Source organism: Polypterus senegalus, chromosome 10, assembly GCF_016835505.1.
Source record: "Polypterus senegalus isolate Bchr_013 chromosome 10, ASM1683550v1, whole genome shotgun sequence".
Lineage (NCBI taxonomy): Eukaryota > Metazoa > Chordata > Cladistia > Polypteriformes > Polypteridae > Polypterus > Polypterus senegalus.
In genome coordinates this window covers 175,560,222-175,577,599 of record NC_053163.1, presented here as the reverse complement: position 1 = coordinate 175,577,599, position 17,378 = coordinate 175,560,222, and the positions used below count along the sequence as shown (strand labels likewise).

Sequence of the window (17,378 nt, the reverse complement as noted above, 5' to 3'; positions counted from 1 at the left end):
TGATTGCCACTGCAATTCGCTTCAATGTTCAAAACGATAAAGAGGCCCACCGAATCAACAGGCAGATTAAAAAAGCAGGCTCAGTTATGGGATGTACTATTAACCTACTGGAGACTGTGGCAGATGAGAGAATGAAGACAAAACTAAAGGCCATTATGAACATTGCTGCACACCCTCTCTCTATAACATACTGCCATTACGTATTTTCAGCCAATAAATTGTTCTGGAGAATTGTGTCAAGAAAGACTCATGCAGATATTTCATACTTACAGCAATATACTGTACCTTTATAATGCCATACCGTCACTGCAATTTAACGTTTAGCCAAGTCTCAAATTTCTATCCACCCATCCATCCATTATCCAAACCGCTATATCCTAACTACAGGGTCACGGGGTTCTGCTGGAGCCAATCCCAGCCAACACAGGGTGCAAGGCAGGTTATAAATCCCGGCAGGGCGCCAGCCCACCGCAGGACACACACACCCACACACCAGGGTCAATTTAGAATCACCAATGCACCTAACCTGCATGTCTTGGGACTGTGGGAGAAAACCCACGCGAACACGGAGAACATGCAAACTCCACGCTACCCACTACGCCACCGTGCTGCCCCAAATTTCTATTCTTTTTTGTAATTCATATGTGTATTTGAGGAGGGTCACTCTATTCACCCACCAAGTTTGAAATGCATGAAGTGTGACTCCTATATATAAAATCAACTTGACTTTTGTAGATAACAAGCGTACGACAGATCAGTTTTAGGTTTAGAACGTTCTGATCTGTATGGCTCTGCTCCTCTTGCCAAAATGCTGCAGAGAAAACACAGCTAATGACCAGAACGACTGCAGTCAATGATTGAGGGCAGCAGAGGACTTTTTCTTTGGCAAGTCATCTTTACCACAAAAGAAGAAACGTGAAAATCACGGCCACACTAAAACACGAAAAGCTACTTCTGCTGCATCTCTTAAGTCATTCACTGCAGTAAACAATAGAGAGAGAGAGAGAGAGAACAGAGACTTGCCTTTCTTATCATTTCCAAAGACAAGTGAATCCATCTTCTTGACCAAAGCTATATTTAATAGCAATGTTCCATCCAGGTGGAAAAAAGCAATGTTGTGTAGTAGCACGATACATTAGATAATCATCAGTTATCAACTGTTAGTGCTGCCATATCTTCACATGTGACAAAACTCCAGAAAAGACAGAGTACAGCCAACCCACATTGATTTTTTCCCTAATTGTATTGGTATCGTTTGAAGAAAACAGCATTCCATACAATCATATCAAACCATACTGAAAATTATACTGTAGTACGAGGGTGTTGTACCGTGTAATCCTTTCAGTTAGCCAATAAAAGGTGTCATTTTGCTTGGCTTTTCTCGAAACATATTGCATTTTATCCAAGGTGATCTTAAACTACGGGACATGGATTTATCCCCAAAAGATGCAAATAGGGATTGTACAGAAGAAGATCAATGTTCAGCTTGCTGTTTTGATTTCAGTTCCCACCCTCACCATCATGTGCATAACTCATTTTCTCGCTATAAAAAAATGCAATTGAAAATGTGATTGGGACCCTGGCAAACTTTAAAGTATTAGTTCAAGCCAGACTACCGTCCTACTATTTAGATTTCCGAAACTAGACCAAGAGACCCTCAGATGAACCATTAAAATGACTCCAAAATCCGGGAGAATATTTTACATATCAAGGTAACATGCTGGAAGCGTCAGAGGTGGGCACTCACACATATGACAAGTTTCTCATAATTCGGAAACACGCAATACAGAGGTGTACGTTCAAGAAACAATATCTCAATGGAACAGGCTCTAGTTTGAACAGATGGGTGGCTCTGAAAAGAGCCGTTGGTTGTCATAAGCGCCTGAGCTTACTTGCTCTTAGCTGGTTTCTCGGTCTTCTTGGGCAGTAGCACAGCCTGAATGTTGGGCAGCACGCCACCCTGAGCGATGGTCACGCCACCCAACAACTTGTTGAGCTCTTCATCGTTACGCACAGCCAGCTGCAAATGGCGAGGAATGATTCTGGTCTTCTTGTTATCGCGGGCAGCATTGCCGGCTAACTCGAGAATTTCGGCAGTCAGGTATTCAAGCACAGCAGCCAAATAAACGGGAGCACCGGCACCCACCCGCTCGGCATAGTTGCCTTTCCTCAGAAGCCTGTGAACGCGGCCAACGGGGAACTGCAAACCAGCTCGAGAAGAGCGAGTCTTAGCCTTGGCGCGTGCTTTACCACCAGTCTTGCCTCTTCCAGACATCTCGAAATACTCAGAGCAATTCCTTGCAAGAGAATGATTAAGAAGGTCGGCGATGCGTTCTTATAAAGGCTTCCTTCGGGTGCCGCAAGCGACACAAACTGACTGCTGATTTGCATGTATTCTTACGTCACTCGACTGGCCGCGACTCCAAGGCGTGGCCTGCCTGCCAACCACATTGAACAATGCTTCAAGTTCAAAAATACAAATCTGAGCAAAAAGTACAAAGTGCCGTTTTATTATTTTCATCGTTTGAGTGTCCTACACGTATACATACACATATTCATTTGTATACTTTGACTCTTTTCCTGGATTGCATTGCACTGATATATTTTTTAATTATACTGTATATTTAGTGTCATATTTATTTGTATACTTTATGACTCTTTTCCTGGATTGAATTGCACCGATATATTTTTAATTATATATTTATTACACCACACCTCTGTGCCATTGTCCTTTGTTTCATTGCACCGAATAGTCCGACGCATGAAGACTACAGTATTTGGCAAAAACGTTTCCTCTTTACAAGGTTTTGGTGTTCAAGGCGCTATACGGGGAAAACATAACTGTTTGAGCACGAAAGGCGGTATACACGGTGTCTCGTTCTGTATACAAACGTCTCGTTTTTTCCAAATGGCAGGACTCGCCTGCGCAAAAGGATTTCCGAGCTTCTGCAGGTTCTTTCCTTCAGCCCTGCGAATTTCATCTCGTGCAGGTTACTTTGTTAAATCTCATTTGATGAGCTGGTATCATACGTTGTATTCAGCACGCGTAGTAACTGTTCTACAGCACATAGAGGTGGTGGGCGGTAAAAGAAAAAAAGCCCCTGAAATATATTTTCGTGCCAATTTTGTCCAATTCAGTTACGCCAAGGTCGCTGGTGGCCACGCCTAACGCTGCAGCGTGTGTCATTTGCACGGCTGCCTTTAAAAGGGGGAAGCTGGGAAGTGTTGCTTTTCAGTTTTTCTAAACTAGAACTTACACAGCAATGCCTGAGCCGAAAGCCGCCCCTGCCCCCAAGAAGGGGTCCAAGAAAGCCGTTTCTAAGAGCCAAGCCAAAGGTGGGAAGAAACGCAGAAAGACCAGGAAAGAAAGCTATTCCATCTATGTGTACAAGGTACTGAAGCAAGTGCACCCCGATACGGGCATCTCCTCTAAGGCGATGGGCATCATGAACTCCTTTGTGAATGATATCTTTGAGCGTATCGCCGGTGAGGCTTCTCGCCTTGCGCACTACAACAAGCGCTCCACCATTTCTTCCCGGGAGATCCAGACTGCTGTAAGGCTCCTGCTACCGGGAGAGCTTGCAAAGCACGCCGTGTCGGAGGGCACCAAGGCCGTTACCAAGTACACCAGCTCCAAGTAAAGGGCAAAACTACTTCAGCTAGAAACCAACGGCTCTTTTCAGAGCCACTTACCTAATCTGAAAAGAGCTCTAACACCCTGAAAACCGTTTTTCTGCAATGTTTGTGAAGCGTATTTGAGTACACTGCTGTGCTCTGTCTGCGTTCCACGGGTTTGCATTTGGCAGCAGAACCACTGACACCCTATTTCATGGCTGCAAGTACTTTCGGTTTTATTAGCAGAAACTTGTGCTTCTATCAAGCGAGTATAAAAATGGGTCGGTTACATAAACCTGAAAAGCAAAACCCCGCTTAGGACAAATTAGGCACGAAGACCCTCAACATTTCTACAAACTTACCTGTGGCACTTCAGAAATCGACAGGACCGCTGCTACCACAAGTCAAAATGCCTCTCACCCAGGAAACCTAAATCTTCTGTTCTATAGTAAATTCAGCTTCACTACTAAAGTAGTATGCAATGCAGCTCGAGGATTGCTGGAGACCAGTCGGTTCGTAAAACCGCTCGTGAAGGTCAAATTCTGTCAAGCGAACCCATACCGCTCTAATATTCCCCCAATGCACGGAAAATCAGTTTATAACGCTTTGCTGAGCAAACATTCCGATCAGTTGGTTTATGTACTATCGAGTCAACTGCTTTTAAGTGTCAGGATACAAGGAAAGCTCTCCAAACAGAAACGTGGGCGGCTCTTAAAAGAGCCTTTGGGTGATGAGATTTACAACGTTTCACAGAAAGATTAACCGCCAAAGCCATACAAAGTACGACCCTGTCTCTTCAACGCGTATACCACATCCATGGCAGTCACGGTCTTTCTCTTAGCGTGCTCCGTATAAGTGACAGCATCTCGGATGACATTCTCCAGAAACACTTTGAGCACTCCGCGAGTTTCCTCATAGATCAAGCCAGAAATTCGCTTTACTCCACCTCGTCGAGCTAAACGGCGAATAGCTGGCTTTGTAATACCTTGGATGTTGTCTCGCAACACTTTACGATGGCGCTTAGCGCCACCCTTTCCAAGCCCTTTACCTCCTTTTCCTCGTCCAGACATTATACCGTTTGCTCAGCTCACAAGTCGTGCGAATAATAACCAAAACGGCACATTTCCTTCCTGATATGGGTAAAACGACGACCTGCTTGAACACAGCATAGGAGATGTCTGCGCGGGCTTTCAGTAACTCGGGTTTTGAATTCTGTCTTCAGTTTCCGAGCGCAAATCCCGCGAACAAAGAATCTAATCCACCATGTGGAACCGAATTGGAAGAAGAGGCCTGGAAGCTGCTAATTGCGCGATACACTTAGGATTTCTTGAGTCATACATTTTCCTATGCTTGCTCCTTGGTGTGAATATTAACTCTCACCGTTTAAGCCGCTTGTGCGTTGGGGTCGGTTTACAGTGCGGGCAAAGCTTCTATTTGCCCTATTTGCTTCTGATGAGAAAATGACAACTGCCCCAAAGGATTTTCTTATATATCCCCATTCACTCCGCTTGCCCTTACATGAACAACAATTTCTTTGTGCCGCTTCATTCACAATACAATCAAGTCATGGTTGTTAATTCTGAGGGTTGATTTCCACATCCTCGTGAAAACACAGAAAGGAATAATGATTTCCTTCGTTGTGACAGCTTTCTCACATAATTTCAACAATTGCATTTTCCATTTCCTTTGCCCACTTTTGCTTAAAGGGTATTTCACCAAAAATGAGTGACTTTTTACAGTTTTTCTCAATTGCTAAAACACAATTTCTGAAACCTTGCTCCATTTTCTGAAACCATTAAATGCAAAACCTTATCTTCAAGCACTATTTACAAAACCTCTGACTCCTCTTGCAAAACGAAACTTTCGCCTAAAAACAGTTTTACCTGTGTTCAAAATCAAGCACTGCTCTCAAATCAAAAACAAAGTGATCAAAATGATATGCGCTATCAAGCAGTCAGTAAACGATACAACAAAAAACAGAAAACACATTGTTCAAAACATATAGTTCTCAGGAGAAGCAAATTTTAATCTCAATGTTTTGGGCCATACAATTTGTTCATTGTACAGTAAACAGCATACAATGCAATGCACTGTACTACAGTATACAATACTAAAAGGGACAAAAATCAAAGGAGTAAACGTGATCAATTTGCTTCTTCTCGTCTTTGGGCTGGGTTAGGCCAGAGCACTTCGTCAACATCACAAGCAATATTGTCCCTCCTGAGGCAACGGGGGAAGAAGCCTCTTGTGTGCCGTATCCAGCCCTGACAGGATTCCTCACCTATATCACCACAAGCTAAATCCATGGCTTGCAGAAGACTTACTCTGGTGTAGGGTTGTTTATTATACACTTTCCATCTCCAAGAGGAGAAAAACTCCTCAATCGGATTCAGGAAAGGCGAGTATGGAGGGAGGTACAAGTTCATAAACTGCTCATTGATGTTAAACAATTCCCTTACCGGAGCAGCTCGGTGGAAACTGACATTGTCCCACACTATCACATAGGTGGGAATGGGATTCTCATTTAGCTCTTGACCCTGATGGTGTTGAACCTGCAGCTCAAATAAAATCTCTTAGATTGGCAATAAATCTTAGAAGGTGCTGGGTGTTATATGGCCCGAGTGTAACATGGTGATGTAGAACACCATGGTTGCCAATAGCAGCACAGATGGTGACATTGCCACCTCGTTGACCAGGGACTTCAACAATGGCCCGCTGTCCAATGATGTTTCGGCCTCTCCGTCTCCTCTTTGTTAGATTGAAGCCTGCTTCATCTACAAAGATGAAGTCATGGGGTCTGTCCAAGGATTCCAAGTCAAATATTGTCTGTGTAGAAATACAATATACTGCATTTAGATTTTTGTAACTCGTACAGAGACAGTGCTATACTGTAGAGTACAATTAAGCCTACTGTATGCACTTCTGATTCAAATACATTGTATGTAATGAAGAGTAATGTCATTCACATAGTATGTGTTAGTACTGTAGAAAATCTGGATTACAGTAAATGTTTCTGAATGTACACTTACTTGCACATACTGAGTTCGCAGTTCTTTCACCCTTGGTGAGTTGCGCTCAAAGGGTACTTTGTATACTTGTTTCATTCGCATCCTGTTACGATGGAGGACACAGTCAATTGTGGAAATGCTCACACTGTTGATTCCCTGGAAGTGTGTGTTGTCTTGTATCACTCGTTCCTGGATTACTCTGAGTCGTATTACATTATCTTGAAGGACCATGCCCACTATAACGGCCTCTTGCTCTTGAGTGAATAAAGCCATCCTTCCACCTGCATGTGACAGCCTCGCAATTCTACAAAAAGTAGATGTGCAATCACAACAAATATTCATGCAGTACTATACATACAGTGATGAACTTTACAAATGTCTATTGAAACAGTTGCATATAGTGTAGTACAGTAAATTTGCAATTACAAAAATAGAGTAGTATACTGTACCTGTTCTCTTCTCTGAACGTCCTTACTATGGTGGACACAGAAAATCGGCTCAAATTGGGTTGCACTCTTAGTCCTGCTTCCCTCATTGTCAGTCCATGGACAAGAACATGGTCTATGACTGTTGCTTGAATTTCATCAGATACTTCAACTCTTTGTCTTCCTCCTCCTCTTCCTTGCCGCCCTCCTCCTCTTCCTCGCCCTCCTCTTCTTCCTCTTCCTCGCCCACTTCCTCTTTCTTGTCGTCGTCATCCTCGCTCGTCGTCGTCGCCCACCTCGCACGCATCTCGTCCTCTCACATTGTTTCTTCTATCCATGCTCAGACTTTCTCCTTTCTACCTTCAACAACCTTTTTGCTCTCTGAACTGGCTTATATTGGTTGTGTCACATCATTTGAAACAGGTGACATCAATTTTGAGTGGTTGTGTTCAATCAATGACATGTTTTCTCTAATTGTATTTGAGCGTTGCTACTTGTGTTCACCAGCATGGATGACGTGTGCATTAGAGTGTAGAATGTGTTTTGAGAATGAGAATGTGTTTAGAGTTTTGCTGAAAAGTCTAAGTAAGATCTGCATATTGTGTTTTACCATGTGAAATGGTTTAAGGTATTGACCACAGACTGCACAATTAGCTAAATGAGGTCAGGCAACTGAGAACTTTCTTCAGCCAATGGGTTTTAGTGTTTCAGCAATTGAGAAAAACTGTAATACTCAAAGTACACAAAAAGAAAAATGGTTAACATGTTGCAAATTCTTAATTGGCATTAATAGACGCTAAGTTGCAATACTGAAGTCAGTCACAAGATGCCACTATTGCTACAAATGCACAATAGAGTAGTGTATATACTGTACCTTCTATTCACTGTATGGTATGATGTTTTAAAGGGAACCAAGCTGAATGCAGTTTTAGACTATCAACAGTTTCTTAAAATAAATTTAGAAAAGAGCAATGAAGTCAAGCAAAATGACACAATTTATTGGTTAACTAAAAAGATACAATATAAAAATTTCGAGGCAGCTCAGGCCCCTTCTTTAGGCAGAGGAAACGACCGACAGATACATAAAATACAAAGCGTACTTTCTCTTGTAATGTGGTGGTCAATGAACAAAGAACCACCTAAAGTGCAAAACAATCAAGCAGATTTTTAAATGACAATAAATGCATATACTGTATATATACATTTTTTCATTCCTGCATGCTTTATAACAAGCATAATACTGTAAATGTGTTAGACTATTGCCAAAATAAATTTCAATAAGAGGAAGAACAACCATTCATCTTCCAAACCTGTTTAAGCAGGGCAAGGTTTGTGCGGTTTTTGGAACCTGTTCCAGCAGTCATCTGCCAATAAGGCAGGAGTAACATCTGGTGAGGGCACCAGTCCATCACAGGGCAAACATACTGTGAGATGTGGCTGGCTTGTCATCCCGGCCAATACCCCCAGGCCGCCAGATGGAGACCTCCCTGCAGTATGGAGGTGCCCCGAAGACCAGCAGGGAGTAATGGGACACGTAGTTTTTACACAAGACCCTAGGGATTGGAACACTTCCGGGTCAGGGAATATAAAAGGACTATGGAGTGGAGTGGAGGATTGTTTATTATTGTAGTTATTGTTATTTAATGAGTATAGTGGAGGAGAGGGTGCTTTGTGCACTGTGGCAATTTAATAAAGTCAGCATTTGGACTTTTACCTGGTGTCTGGAGTCGTGGACAGGGGTTGAAGGGAGCGAGAGCGCCCCCAATCTGTCACAGTGGCGAGCCGGCAGGATACTCTAGCATCATTTGCAGAGGACCTGTATACAAATTTTCTGTGGGCAGAGAACCCCGAGAAGACAACGGCGTCAGGAATCACCACAACATCGCCAAAACCCGAATTTTCCAAGTCCGAAATGGGGAAGAGGAAGGGCAAGCAGAGCGACAACGCCAGCACTCTAAAGACTTGGACCTTCGTCCTTTTGCATAGATATTGGGAGTGTCACACACCCCTTTCCAGCGACCTCATGACCCTCCATGCTCTCCCGATCCATCTCCTGACTTCATAGGAAGGACTTCATTGGGTTGTGCCCAAGATGTCATTAAAGGCCTGGATGTTGATTTTTATCCTGGACACTCACAAGCCCAGACACAGACTCCTCGCTCAGTCTCGCGAGCTCCCCGATCTCAGTCTCTTGAGTAACCCGATCAGAGCCTCCACAGCAGAAGATCACAGCATTGTCATCAAAGTCAAGATCCGTGAATCATTCTTCACCAACAGATGCCCCACAGCTGCTTGACCCCACGACCTTGCCCAACACCCAGTCCATACAAGTATTGAACAAAGTAGGAGCAAGAACACATCACTGACGAACACCAGAATCAACTGGGAAAAACACAGAGGATCTGCCTCCACTTTGCACAGCACTCACAGTACTAATGTATAGGCCAGCGATCATATCCAGCAACCTCGAAGGGATCCTATAAACCCTTAGGATGTCCCACAGGGCAGCTCGATCAACTAAGTCGAACGCTTTACGAAAATCAATAAAAGCTGCAAAGAAACTCTGCTGATATTCGCGTTTGCTTTCCATGAGAACCCTCAGTGCCAGGATGTGGTCGATGGTAGATTTCTTAGGCATAAAACCAGACTGCTCTGTTCACTTGTAGGTGAGCAAAGGATCACATAAAATTGATTTTATCTATAAAGCAAGTAATAGAGCATAAAATGAGCATGAATCCATTGGGTTATCGCTGGCAGACACAATGCAGCGTTACAATATGTTGTGAGGTTTCTAAACTCGTTTGGGACTCCCCCCAACAGGACGAAACGCCAAAAAGTGTCCCAAAGTTTGATCGCCACATCTGCAAAAGACAGTTTATCAGTTGCGGGCGACTGCGGGCTCCCAAATGTGGAAGCGGCTTGCAGCTAAAGGAGATCCGAGTCCATCATGGTCGTGTTATAAGCGTTTGCCGTCGATGCAAGGAACATTATAAATTCAGGGCACAGCATTACTTGGCCATTAACCTGGCCAGGACCCTGTCTGATTGCTGTGTCTGAGTTTACAGTAGAAGAATGTTAGATTCTGCTACAATAAATAACAGTACTGTTCCTGTTTTGAGTGGAATAAGACTCAGCCTTGTGTTCTGGTGTGCAAGATGTCATAATGTATACAAACAATTTACCATAGACAAGAGCAGATAAACCGAATTTACTTTGTTTTGTTTGATACACACTATTCATAAGGAACTCTGTAACAATCTGAAATCCTAAACGGCTAACTAACACTTTAAATGGACAATGAGATTAAGGACGCTCTTTTCTTTTCTTTTCTTTTCTTTGCTGTTCCTTCCTGCTATTCACATTGCTTCACTCCAACAAAGACAGCACCTAAGTTTGAAATTCGTAGTTAAATTTTTAGGAGGCCAGACGTTCACAGCTGTATTTCTTCTTCTTCTTTTGGCTGCTCCCGTTAGGGGTCGCCACAGCGGATCATCCATCTTCTTCCATATCTTTCTGTCTTCTGCATCTTGTTCTGTTACACCCATCACCTGCATGTCCTCTCTCACCACATCCATAAACCTTCGCTTAGGCCTTCCTCTTTTCCTCTTCCCTGGCAGCTCTATCCTTAGCATCCTTCTCCCAATATACCCAGCATCTCTCCTCTGCACAGGTTCAAACCAATGCAATCTCGCCTCTCTGACTTTGTCTCCCAACCGTCCAACTTGAGCTGACCCTCTAATGTACTAATTTCTAATCCTGTTCATCCTTGTCACGCCCAATGCAAATCTTAGCATCTTTAATTCTGCCACCTCCAGCTTTGTCTCTTGCTTTCAGGTCAGTGCCACCATCTCCAACCCATATAACATAGCCGGTCTCATTACTGTTCTGTAGACCTTCCCTTTCACTCTTGCTGATACCTGTCCATCATAAATTACTCCTGACACTCTTCTCCACCCATTCCTCCCTGCCTGCACTCTCTTTATTACCGCTCTTCCACAATGCCCATTACTCTATACTGTTGATCCCAAGTATTTAAACTCATCCACCTTCGCCATCTCTACTCCCAGTATCCTGACCATTCCACTGACCTCCCTCTCATTTACATACATGTATTCTGTCTTGTTCCAACTGACCTTCATTCCTCTCCTCTCTAGAGCAGATCTCCACCTTTCCAGGTTCTCCTCAACCTGCTTCCTACTATCGCTACAGATCACAATGTCATCAGCAAACATCACAGTCCACGGGGACTCCTGTCTAATCTCGTTTGTCAACCTGTCCATCACCACTGCAAATAAGGAAGGGCTCAGAGCTAATCCCTAATGTAATCCCACCTCCAATTTGAATGCATCTGTCACTCCTACTGCAGACCTCACCACTGTCACACTTCCCTCGTATATATCCTGTACAACTCTTACATACTTCTCTGCCACTCCCAACTTCCTCATACAATACCACAGCTCCTCTCAAGGCACCCTGTCATATGCTTTCTCCAGGTCCACAAAGACGCAATGCAACTTCTTCTGGCCTTCTCTAAACTTCTCCATCAACATCCTCAGAAGAAACATTGCATCTGAGGTGCTCTTTCTTGGCATGAAACCATACTGCTGCTCACTAATCATCACCTTCAAAGCTGTATTTCATCTTATTATTATATCGGCAGATCTTAGTTGGTGGGCCATCAGGACTGATCAACTCATCTGAAGACTCATCAGAGAGATCCATTATCATGTTAACACCACCAGCTAATAAATTAATATTTTCAATCTGAGAAGTTGTTCTAACTTTTTTCTCACATTGAACTGCCTGTTTTTTCGGAGTTGTCCTATTGTCTATGGAGGATGGAAGCAGAGGGTACGGCTTAGAATTAGAAGCGCCACTCACCAAGACCAAGGTCGTAGAGGCAGACTGGGGTTGATTTTTATTATTTACCCCACTAGATGTTGGAACTCCATCTGTCACTGGAGGATCCGAGATTATCGAGGACAAAACCACAGGTGTATGAGGCACCAACCCTGTAGACATCGACCTCCCCAGGTCAGAGGAAGATCCCTGGAGCACCATCCGTACATCCAATTGAGGTAAGTCCATTTGCACCTTAGAGTTGTTAAAAATGTGCTGCCTGAAAGAAACCAAAGAAGTTAATTTACTTCTATATTTCCTTCTAGCCATAGAAATTGCTTTGGCCTGTGCCATCTCATCCATTACTGGTAACTGTTTACAAAGGCATTGTATAACTTCTTGATAATGTTCTCTTAATACTCCCAAAACATTTTGTAACCAAATATCAGTTTGGGACTTCATTTTTAAAGCAGTTTCCAGACTAGGTGATGAAGGTTTTATAAACAATGCTAATCTATTAACCTGTTTAATCATACCTTGAGGTGGCTGAGGACTCTCTACAATTTCCAAATGATGGATTGCCTGAAGTATTCTAAAGTAGATTTTCTCTAGTATAATAGATGTCATATTGGCTATGAAAAATAGAAAAAGACAACAAAAAAGAAAGACAAAGAACAAAAAACAAAAATTAAAGGTTGTATGTTCCCCTGTGGTGTCAGGATGGCAAAGTGGTAGCACTGCTACCTCGCAGATAGAGACAGGGGTTTCGTTTTCCAGAGTGTTCCCTGCATTCAGCTTGCATGTACTACACAAGTTCATGTAGGCCCCAGTGCAAAGACACGCAGTGTTACAGAACTGGAGCCTTTAAACTGGCTCTAGTGAGTATGTAATTCGGGTTTTGGCGATGTTGTGGTGATTCCTGACGCCGTTGTCTTCTCGGGGTTCTCTGCCCACAGAAAATTTGTATACAGGTCCTCTGCAAATGATGCTAGAGTATCCTGCCGGCTACGCCACTGTGACAGATTGGGGGCGCTCTCGCTCCCTTCAACCCCTGTCCACGACTCCAGACACCAGGTAAAAGTCCAAATGCTGACTTTATTAAATTGCCACAGTGCACAAAGCACCCTCTCCTCCACTATACTCATTAAATAACAATAACTACAATAATAAACAATCCTCCACTCCACTCCATAGTCCTTTTATATTCCCTGACCCGGAAGTGTTCCAATCCCTAGGGTCTTGTGTAAAACTACGTGTCCCATTACTCCCTGCTGGTCTTCGGGGCACCTCCATACTGCAGGGAGGTCTCCATCTGGCGGCCTGGGGGTATTGGCCGGGATGACAAGCCAGCCACATCTCACAGTATGTTTGCCCTGTGATGGACTGGTGCCCTCACCAGATGTTACTCCTGCCTTATTGGCAGATGACTGCTGGAACAGGTTCCAAAAACCGCACAAACCTTGCCCTGCTTAAACAGGTTTGGAAGATGAATGGTTGTTCTTCCTCTTATTGAAATTTATTTTGGCAATAGTCTAACACATTTACAGTATTATGCTTGTTATAAAGCATGCAGGAATGAAAAATGTATATATACAGTATATGCATTTATTGTCATTTAAAAATCTGCTTGATTGTTTTGCACTTTAGGTGGTTCTTTGTTCATTGACCACCACATTACAAGAGAAAGTACGCTTTGTATTTTATGTATCTGTCGGTCGTTTCCTCTGCCTAAAGAAGGGCCTGAGCTGCCTCGAAATTTTTATATTGTATCTTTTTAGTTAACCAATAAATTGTGTCATTTTGCTTGACTTCATTGCTCTTTTCTAAATTTATTTTAAGAAACTGTTGATAGTCTAAAACTGCATTCAGCTTGGTTCCCTTTAAAACATCATACCATACAGTGAATAGAAGGTACAGTATATACACTACTCTATTGTGCATTTGTAGCAATAGTGGCATCTTGTGACTGACTTCAGTATTGCAACTTAGCGTCTATTAATGCCAATTAAGAATTTGCAACATGTTAACCATTTTTCTTTTGTGTACTTTGAGTATTACAGTTTTTCTCAATTGCTGAAACACTAAAACCCATTGGCTGAAGAAAGTTCTCAGTTGCCTGACCTCATTTAGCTAATTGTGCAGTCTGTGGTCAATACCTTAAACCATTTCACATGGTAAAACACAATATGCAGATCTTACTTAGACTTTTCAGACAAAACTCTAAACACATTCTCATTCTCAAAACACATTCTACACTCTAATGCACACGTCATCCATGCTGGTGAACACAAGTAGCAACGCTCAAATACAATTAGAGAAAACATGTCATTGATTGAACACAACCACTCAAAATTGATGTCACCTGTTTCAAATGATGTGACACAACCAATATAAGCCAGTTCAGAGAGCAAAAAGGTTGTTGAAGGTAGAAAGGAGAAAGTCTGAGCATGGATAGAAGAAACAATGTGAGAGGACGAGTGCGTATGCGAGGTGGGCGACGACGACGACGAGGATGACGACGACAAGAAAGAGGAAGTGGGCGAGGAAGAGGAAGAAGAGGAGGGCGAGGAAGAGGAGGAGGGCGGCAAGGAAGAGGAGGAGGAAGACAAAGAGTTGAAGTATCTGATGAAATTCAAGCAACAGTCATAGACCATGTTCTTGTCCATGGACTGACAATGAGGGAAGCAGGACTAAGAGTGCAACCCAATTTGAGCCGATTTTCTGTGTCCACCATAGTAAGGACGTTCAGAGAAGAGAACAGGTACAGTATACTACTCTATTTTTGTAATTGCAAATTTACTGTACTACACTATATGCAACTGTTTCAATAGACATTTGTAAAGTTCATCACTGTATGTATAGTACTGCATGAATATTTGTTGTGATTGCACATCTACTTTTTGTAGAATTGCGAGGCTGTCACATGCAGGTGGAAGGATGGCTTTATTCACTCAAGAGCAAGAGGCCGTTATAGTGGGCATGGTCCTTCAAGATAATGTAATACGACTCAGAGTAATCCAGGAACGAGTGATACAAGACAACACACACTTCCAGGGAATCAACAGTGTGAGCATTTCCACAATTGACTGTGTCCTCCATCGTAACAGGATGCGAATGAAACAAGTATACAAAGTACCCTTTGAGCGCAACTCACCAAGGGTGAAAGAACTGCGAACTCAGTATGTGCAAGTAAGTGTACATTCAGAAACATTTACTGTAATCCAGATTTTCTACAGTACTAACACATACTATGTGAATGACATTACTCTTCATTACATACAATGTATTTGAATCAGAAGTGCATACAGTAGGCTTAATTGTACTCTACAGTATAGCACTGTCTCTGTACGAGTTACAAAAATCTAAATGCAGTATATTGTATTTCTACACAGACAATATTTGACTTGGAATCCTTGGACAGACCCCTGACTTCATCTTTGTAGATGAAGCAGGCTTCAATCTAACAAAGAGGAGACGGAGAGGCCGAAACATCATTGGACAGCGGGCCATTGTTGAAGTCCCTGGTCAACGAGGTGGCAATGTCACCATCTGTGCTGCTATTGGCAACCATGGTGTTCTACATCACCATGTTACACTCGGGCCATATAACACCCAGCACCTTCTAAGATTTATTGCCAATCTAAGAGATTTTATTTGAGCTGCAGGTTCAACACCATCAGGGTCAAGAGCTAAATGAGAATCCCATTCCCACCTATGTGATAGTGTGGGACAATGTCAGTTTCCACCGAGCTGCTCCGTAAGGGAATTGTTTAACATCAATGAGCAGTTTAAGAACTTGTACCTCCCTCCATACTCGCCTTTCCTGAATCCGATTGAGGAGTTTTTCTCCTCTTGGAGATGGAAAGTGTATAATAGGCAACCCTACACCAGAGTAAGTCTTCTGCAAGCCATGGATTTAGCTTGTGGTGATATAGGTGAGGAATCCTGTCAGGGCTGGATACGGCACACAAGAGGCTTCTTCCCCCGTTGCCTCAGGAGGGACAATATTGCTTGTGATGTTGACGAAGTGCTCTGGCCTAACCCAGCCCAAAGACGAGAAGAAGCAAATTGATCACGTTTACTCCTTTGATTTTTGTCCCTTTTAGTATTGTATACTGTAGTACAGTGCATTGCATTGTATGCTGTTTACTGTACAATGAACAAATTGTATGGCCCAAAACATTGAGATTAAAATTTGCTTCTCCTGAGAACTATATGTTTTGAACAATGTGTTTTCTGTTTTTTGTTGTATCGTTTACTGACTGCTTGATAGCGCATATCATTTTGATCACTTTGTTTTTGATTTGAGAGCAGTGCTTGATTTTGAACACAGGTAAAACTGTTTTTAGGCGAAAGTTTCGTTTTGCAAGAGGAGTCAGAGGTTTTGTAAATAGTGCTTGAAGATAAGGTTTTGCATTTAATGGTTTCAGAAAATGGAGCAAGGTTTCAGAAATTGTGTTTTAGCAATTGAGAAAAACTGTAAAAAGTCACTCATTTTTGGTGAAATACCCCTTTAAGCAAAAGTGGGCAAAGGAAATGGAAAATGCAATTGTTGAAATTATGTGAGAAAGCTGTCACAACGAAGGAAATCATTATTCCTTTCTGTGTTTTCACGAGGATGTGGAAATCAACCCTCAGAATTAACAACCATGACTTGATTGTATTGTGAATGAAGCGGCACAAAGAAATTGTTGTTCATGTAAGGGCAAGCGGAGTGAATGGGGATATATAAGAAAATCCTTTGGGGCAGTTGTCATTTTCTCATCAGAAGCAAATAGGGCAAATAGAAGCTTTGCCCGCACTGTAAACCGACCCCAACGCACAAGCGGCTTAAACGGTGAGAGTTAATATTCACACCAAGGAGCAAGCATAGGAAAAATGTATGACTCAAGAAATCCTAAGTGTATCGCGCAATTAGCAGCTTCCAGGCCTCTTCTTCCAATTCGGTTCCACATGGTGGATTAGATTCTTTGTTCGCGGGATTTGCGCTCGGAAACTGAAGACAGAATTCAAAACCCGAGTTGCTGAAAGCCCGCGCAGACATCTCCTATGCTGTGTTCAAGCAGGTCGTCGTTTTACCCATATCAGGAAGGAAATGTGCCGTTTTGGTTATTATTCGCACGACTTGTGAGCTGAGCAAACGGTATAATGTCTGGACGAGGAAAAGGAGGTAAAGGGCTTGGAAAGGGTGGCGCTAAGCGTCATCGTAAAGTGTTGCGAGACAACATCCAAGGTATTACAAAGCCAGCTATTCGCCGTTTAGCTCGACGAGGTGGAGTAAAGCGAATTTCTGGCTTGATCTATGAGGAAACTCGCGGAGTGCTCAAAGTGTTTCTGGAGAATGTCATCCGAGATGCTGTCACTTATACGGAGCACGCTAAGAGAAAGACCGTGACTGCCATGGATGTGGTATACGCGTTGAAGAGACAGGGTCGTACTTTGTATGGCTTTGGCGGTTAATCTTTCTGTGAAACGTTGTAAATCTCATCAC

General features: G+C 42.9%; 4 protein-coding genes across 4 annotated transcripts; 2 read left to right on the top strand and 2 right to left on the bottom strand.

Annotated features, from left to right (window-relative positions):
* Nucleotides 1–1,845: 1,845 nt before the first annotated feature.
* LOC120538337 (histone H2A-like) lies at nucleotides 1,846–2,325 on the bottom strand. The gene has a single exon (XM_039767796.1). It carries the CDS (start codon nucleotides 2,273–2,275, stop codon nucleotides 1,889–1,891), a length of 387 nt encoding a protein of 128 aa, XP_039623730.1. The 5' UTR covers nucleotides 2,276–2,325; the 3' UTR covers nucleotides 1,846–1,888.
* An 894-nt stretch (nucleotides 2,326–3,219) lies between these two features.
* LOC120538338 (histone H2B 8-like) lies at nucleotides 3,220–3,690 on the top strand. The gene has a single exon (XM_039767797.1). It carries the CDS (start codon nucleotides 3,264–3,266, stop codon nucleotides 3,639–3,641), a length of 378 nt encoding a protein of 125 aa, XP_039623731.1. The 5' UTR covers nucleotides 3,220–3,263; the 3' UTR covers nucleotides 3,642–3,690.
* A 683-nt stretch (nucleotides 3,691–4,373) lies between these two features.
* On the bottom strand, nucleotides 4,374–4,685 carry LOC120538318 (histone H4). Its single transcript, XM_039767779.1, has one exon. It carries the CDS (start codon nucleotides 4,683–4,685, stop codon nucleotides 4,374–4,376), a length of 312 nt encoding a protein of 103 aa, XP_039623713.1.
* Nucleotides 4,686–17,035: 12,350 nt separating this feature from the next.
* On the top strand, nucleotides 17,036–17,347 carry LOC120538317 (histone H4). The gene has a single exon (XM_039767778.1). The coding sequence runs from the start codon at nucleotides 17,036–17,038 to the stop codon at nucleotides 17,345–17,347; it is 312 nt and encodes a 103-aa protein (XP_039623712.1).
* The last annotated feature ends 31 nt before the right edge of the window (nucleotides 17,348–17,378 follow it).

Bases quoted from the DNA above. Each gene is read 5' to 3' on its own strand.
- LOC120538318 (XM_039767779.1), bottom strand. From the start codon at position 4,685: ATGTCTGGACGAGGAAAAGGAGGTAAAGGGCTTGGAAAGGGTGGCGCT.
- LOC120538337 (XM_039767796.1), bottom strand. From the start codon at position 2,275: ATGTCTGGAAGAGGCAAGACTGGTGGTAAAGCACGCGCCAAGGCTAAG.
- LOC120538338 (XM_039767797.1), top strand. From the start codon at position 3,264: ATGCCTGAGCCGAAAGCCGCCCCTGCCCCCAAGAAGGGGTCCAAGAAA.
- LOC120538317 (XM_039767778.1), top strand. From the start codon at position 17,036: ATGTCTGGACGAGGAAAAGGAGGTAAAGGGCTTGGAAAGGGTGGCGCT.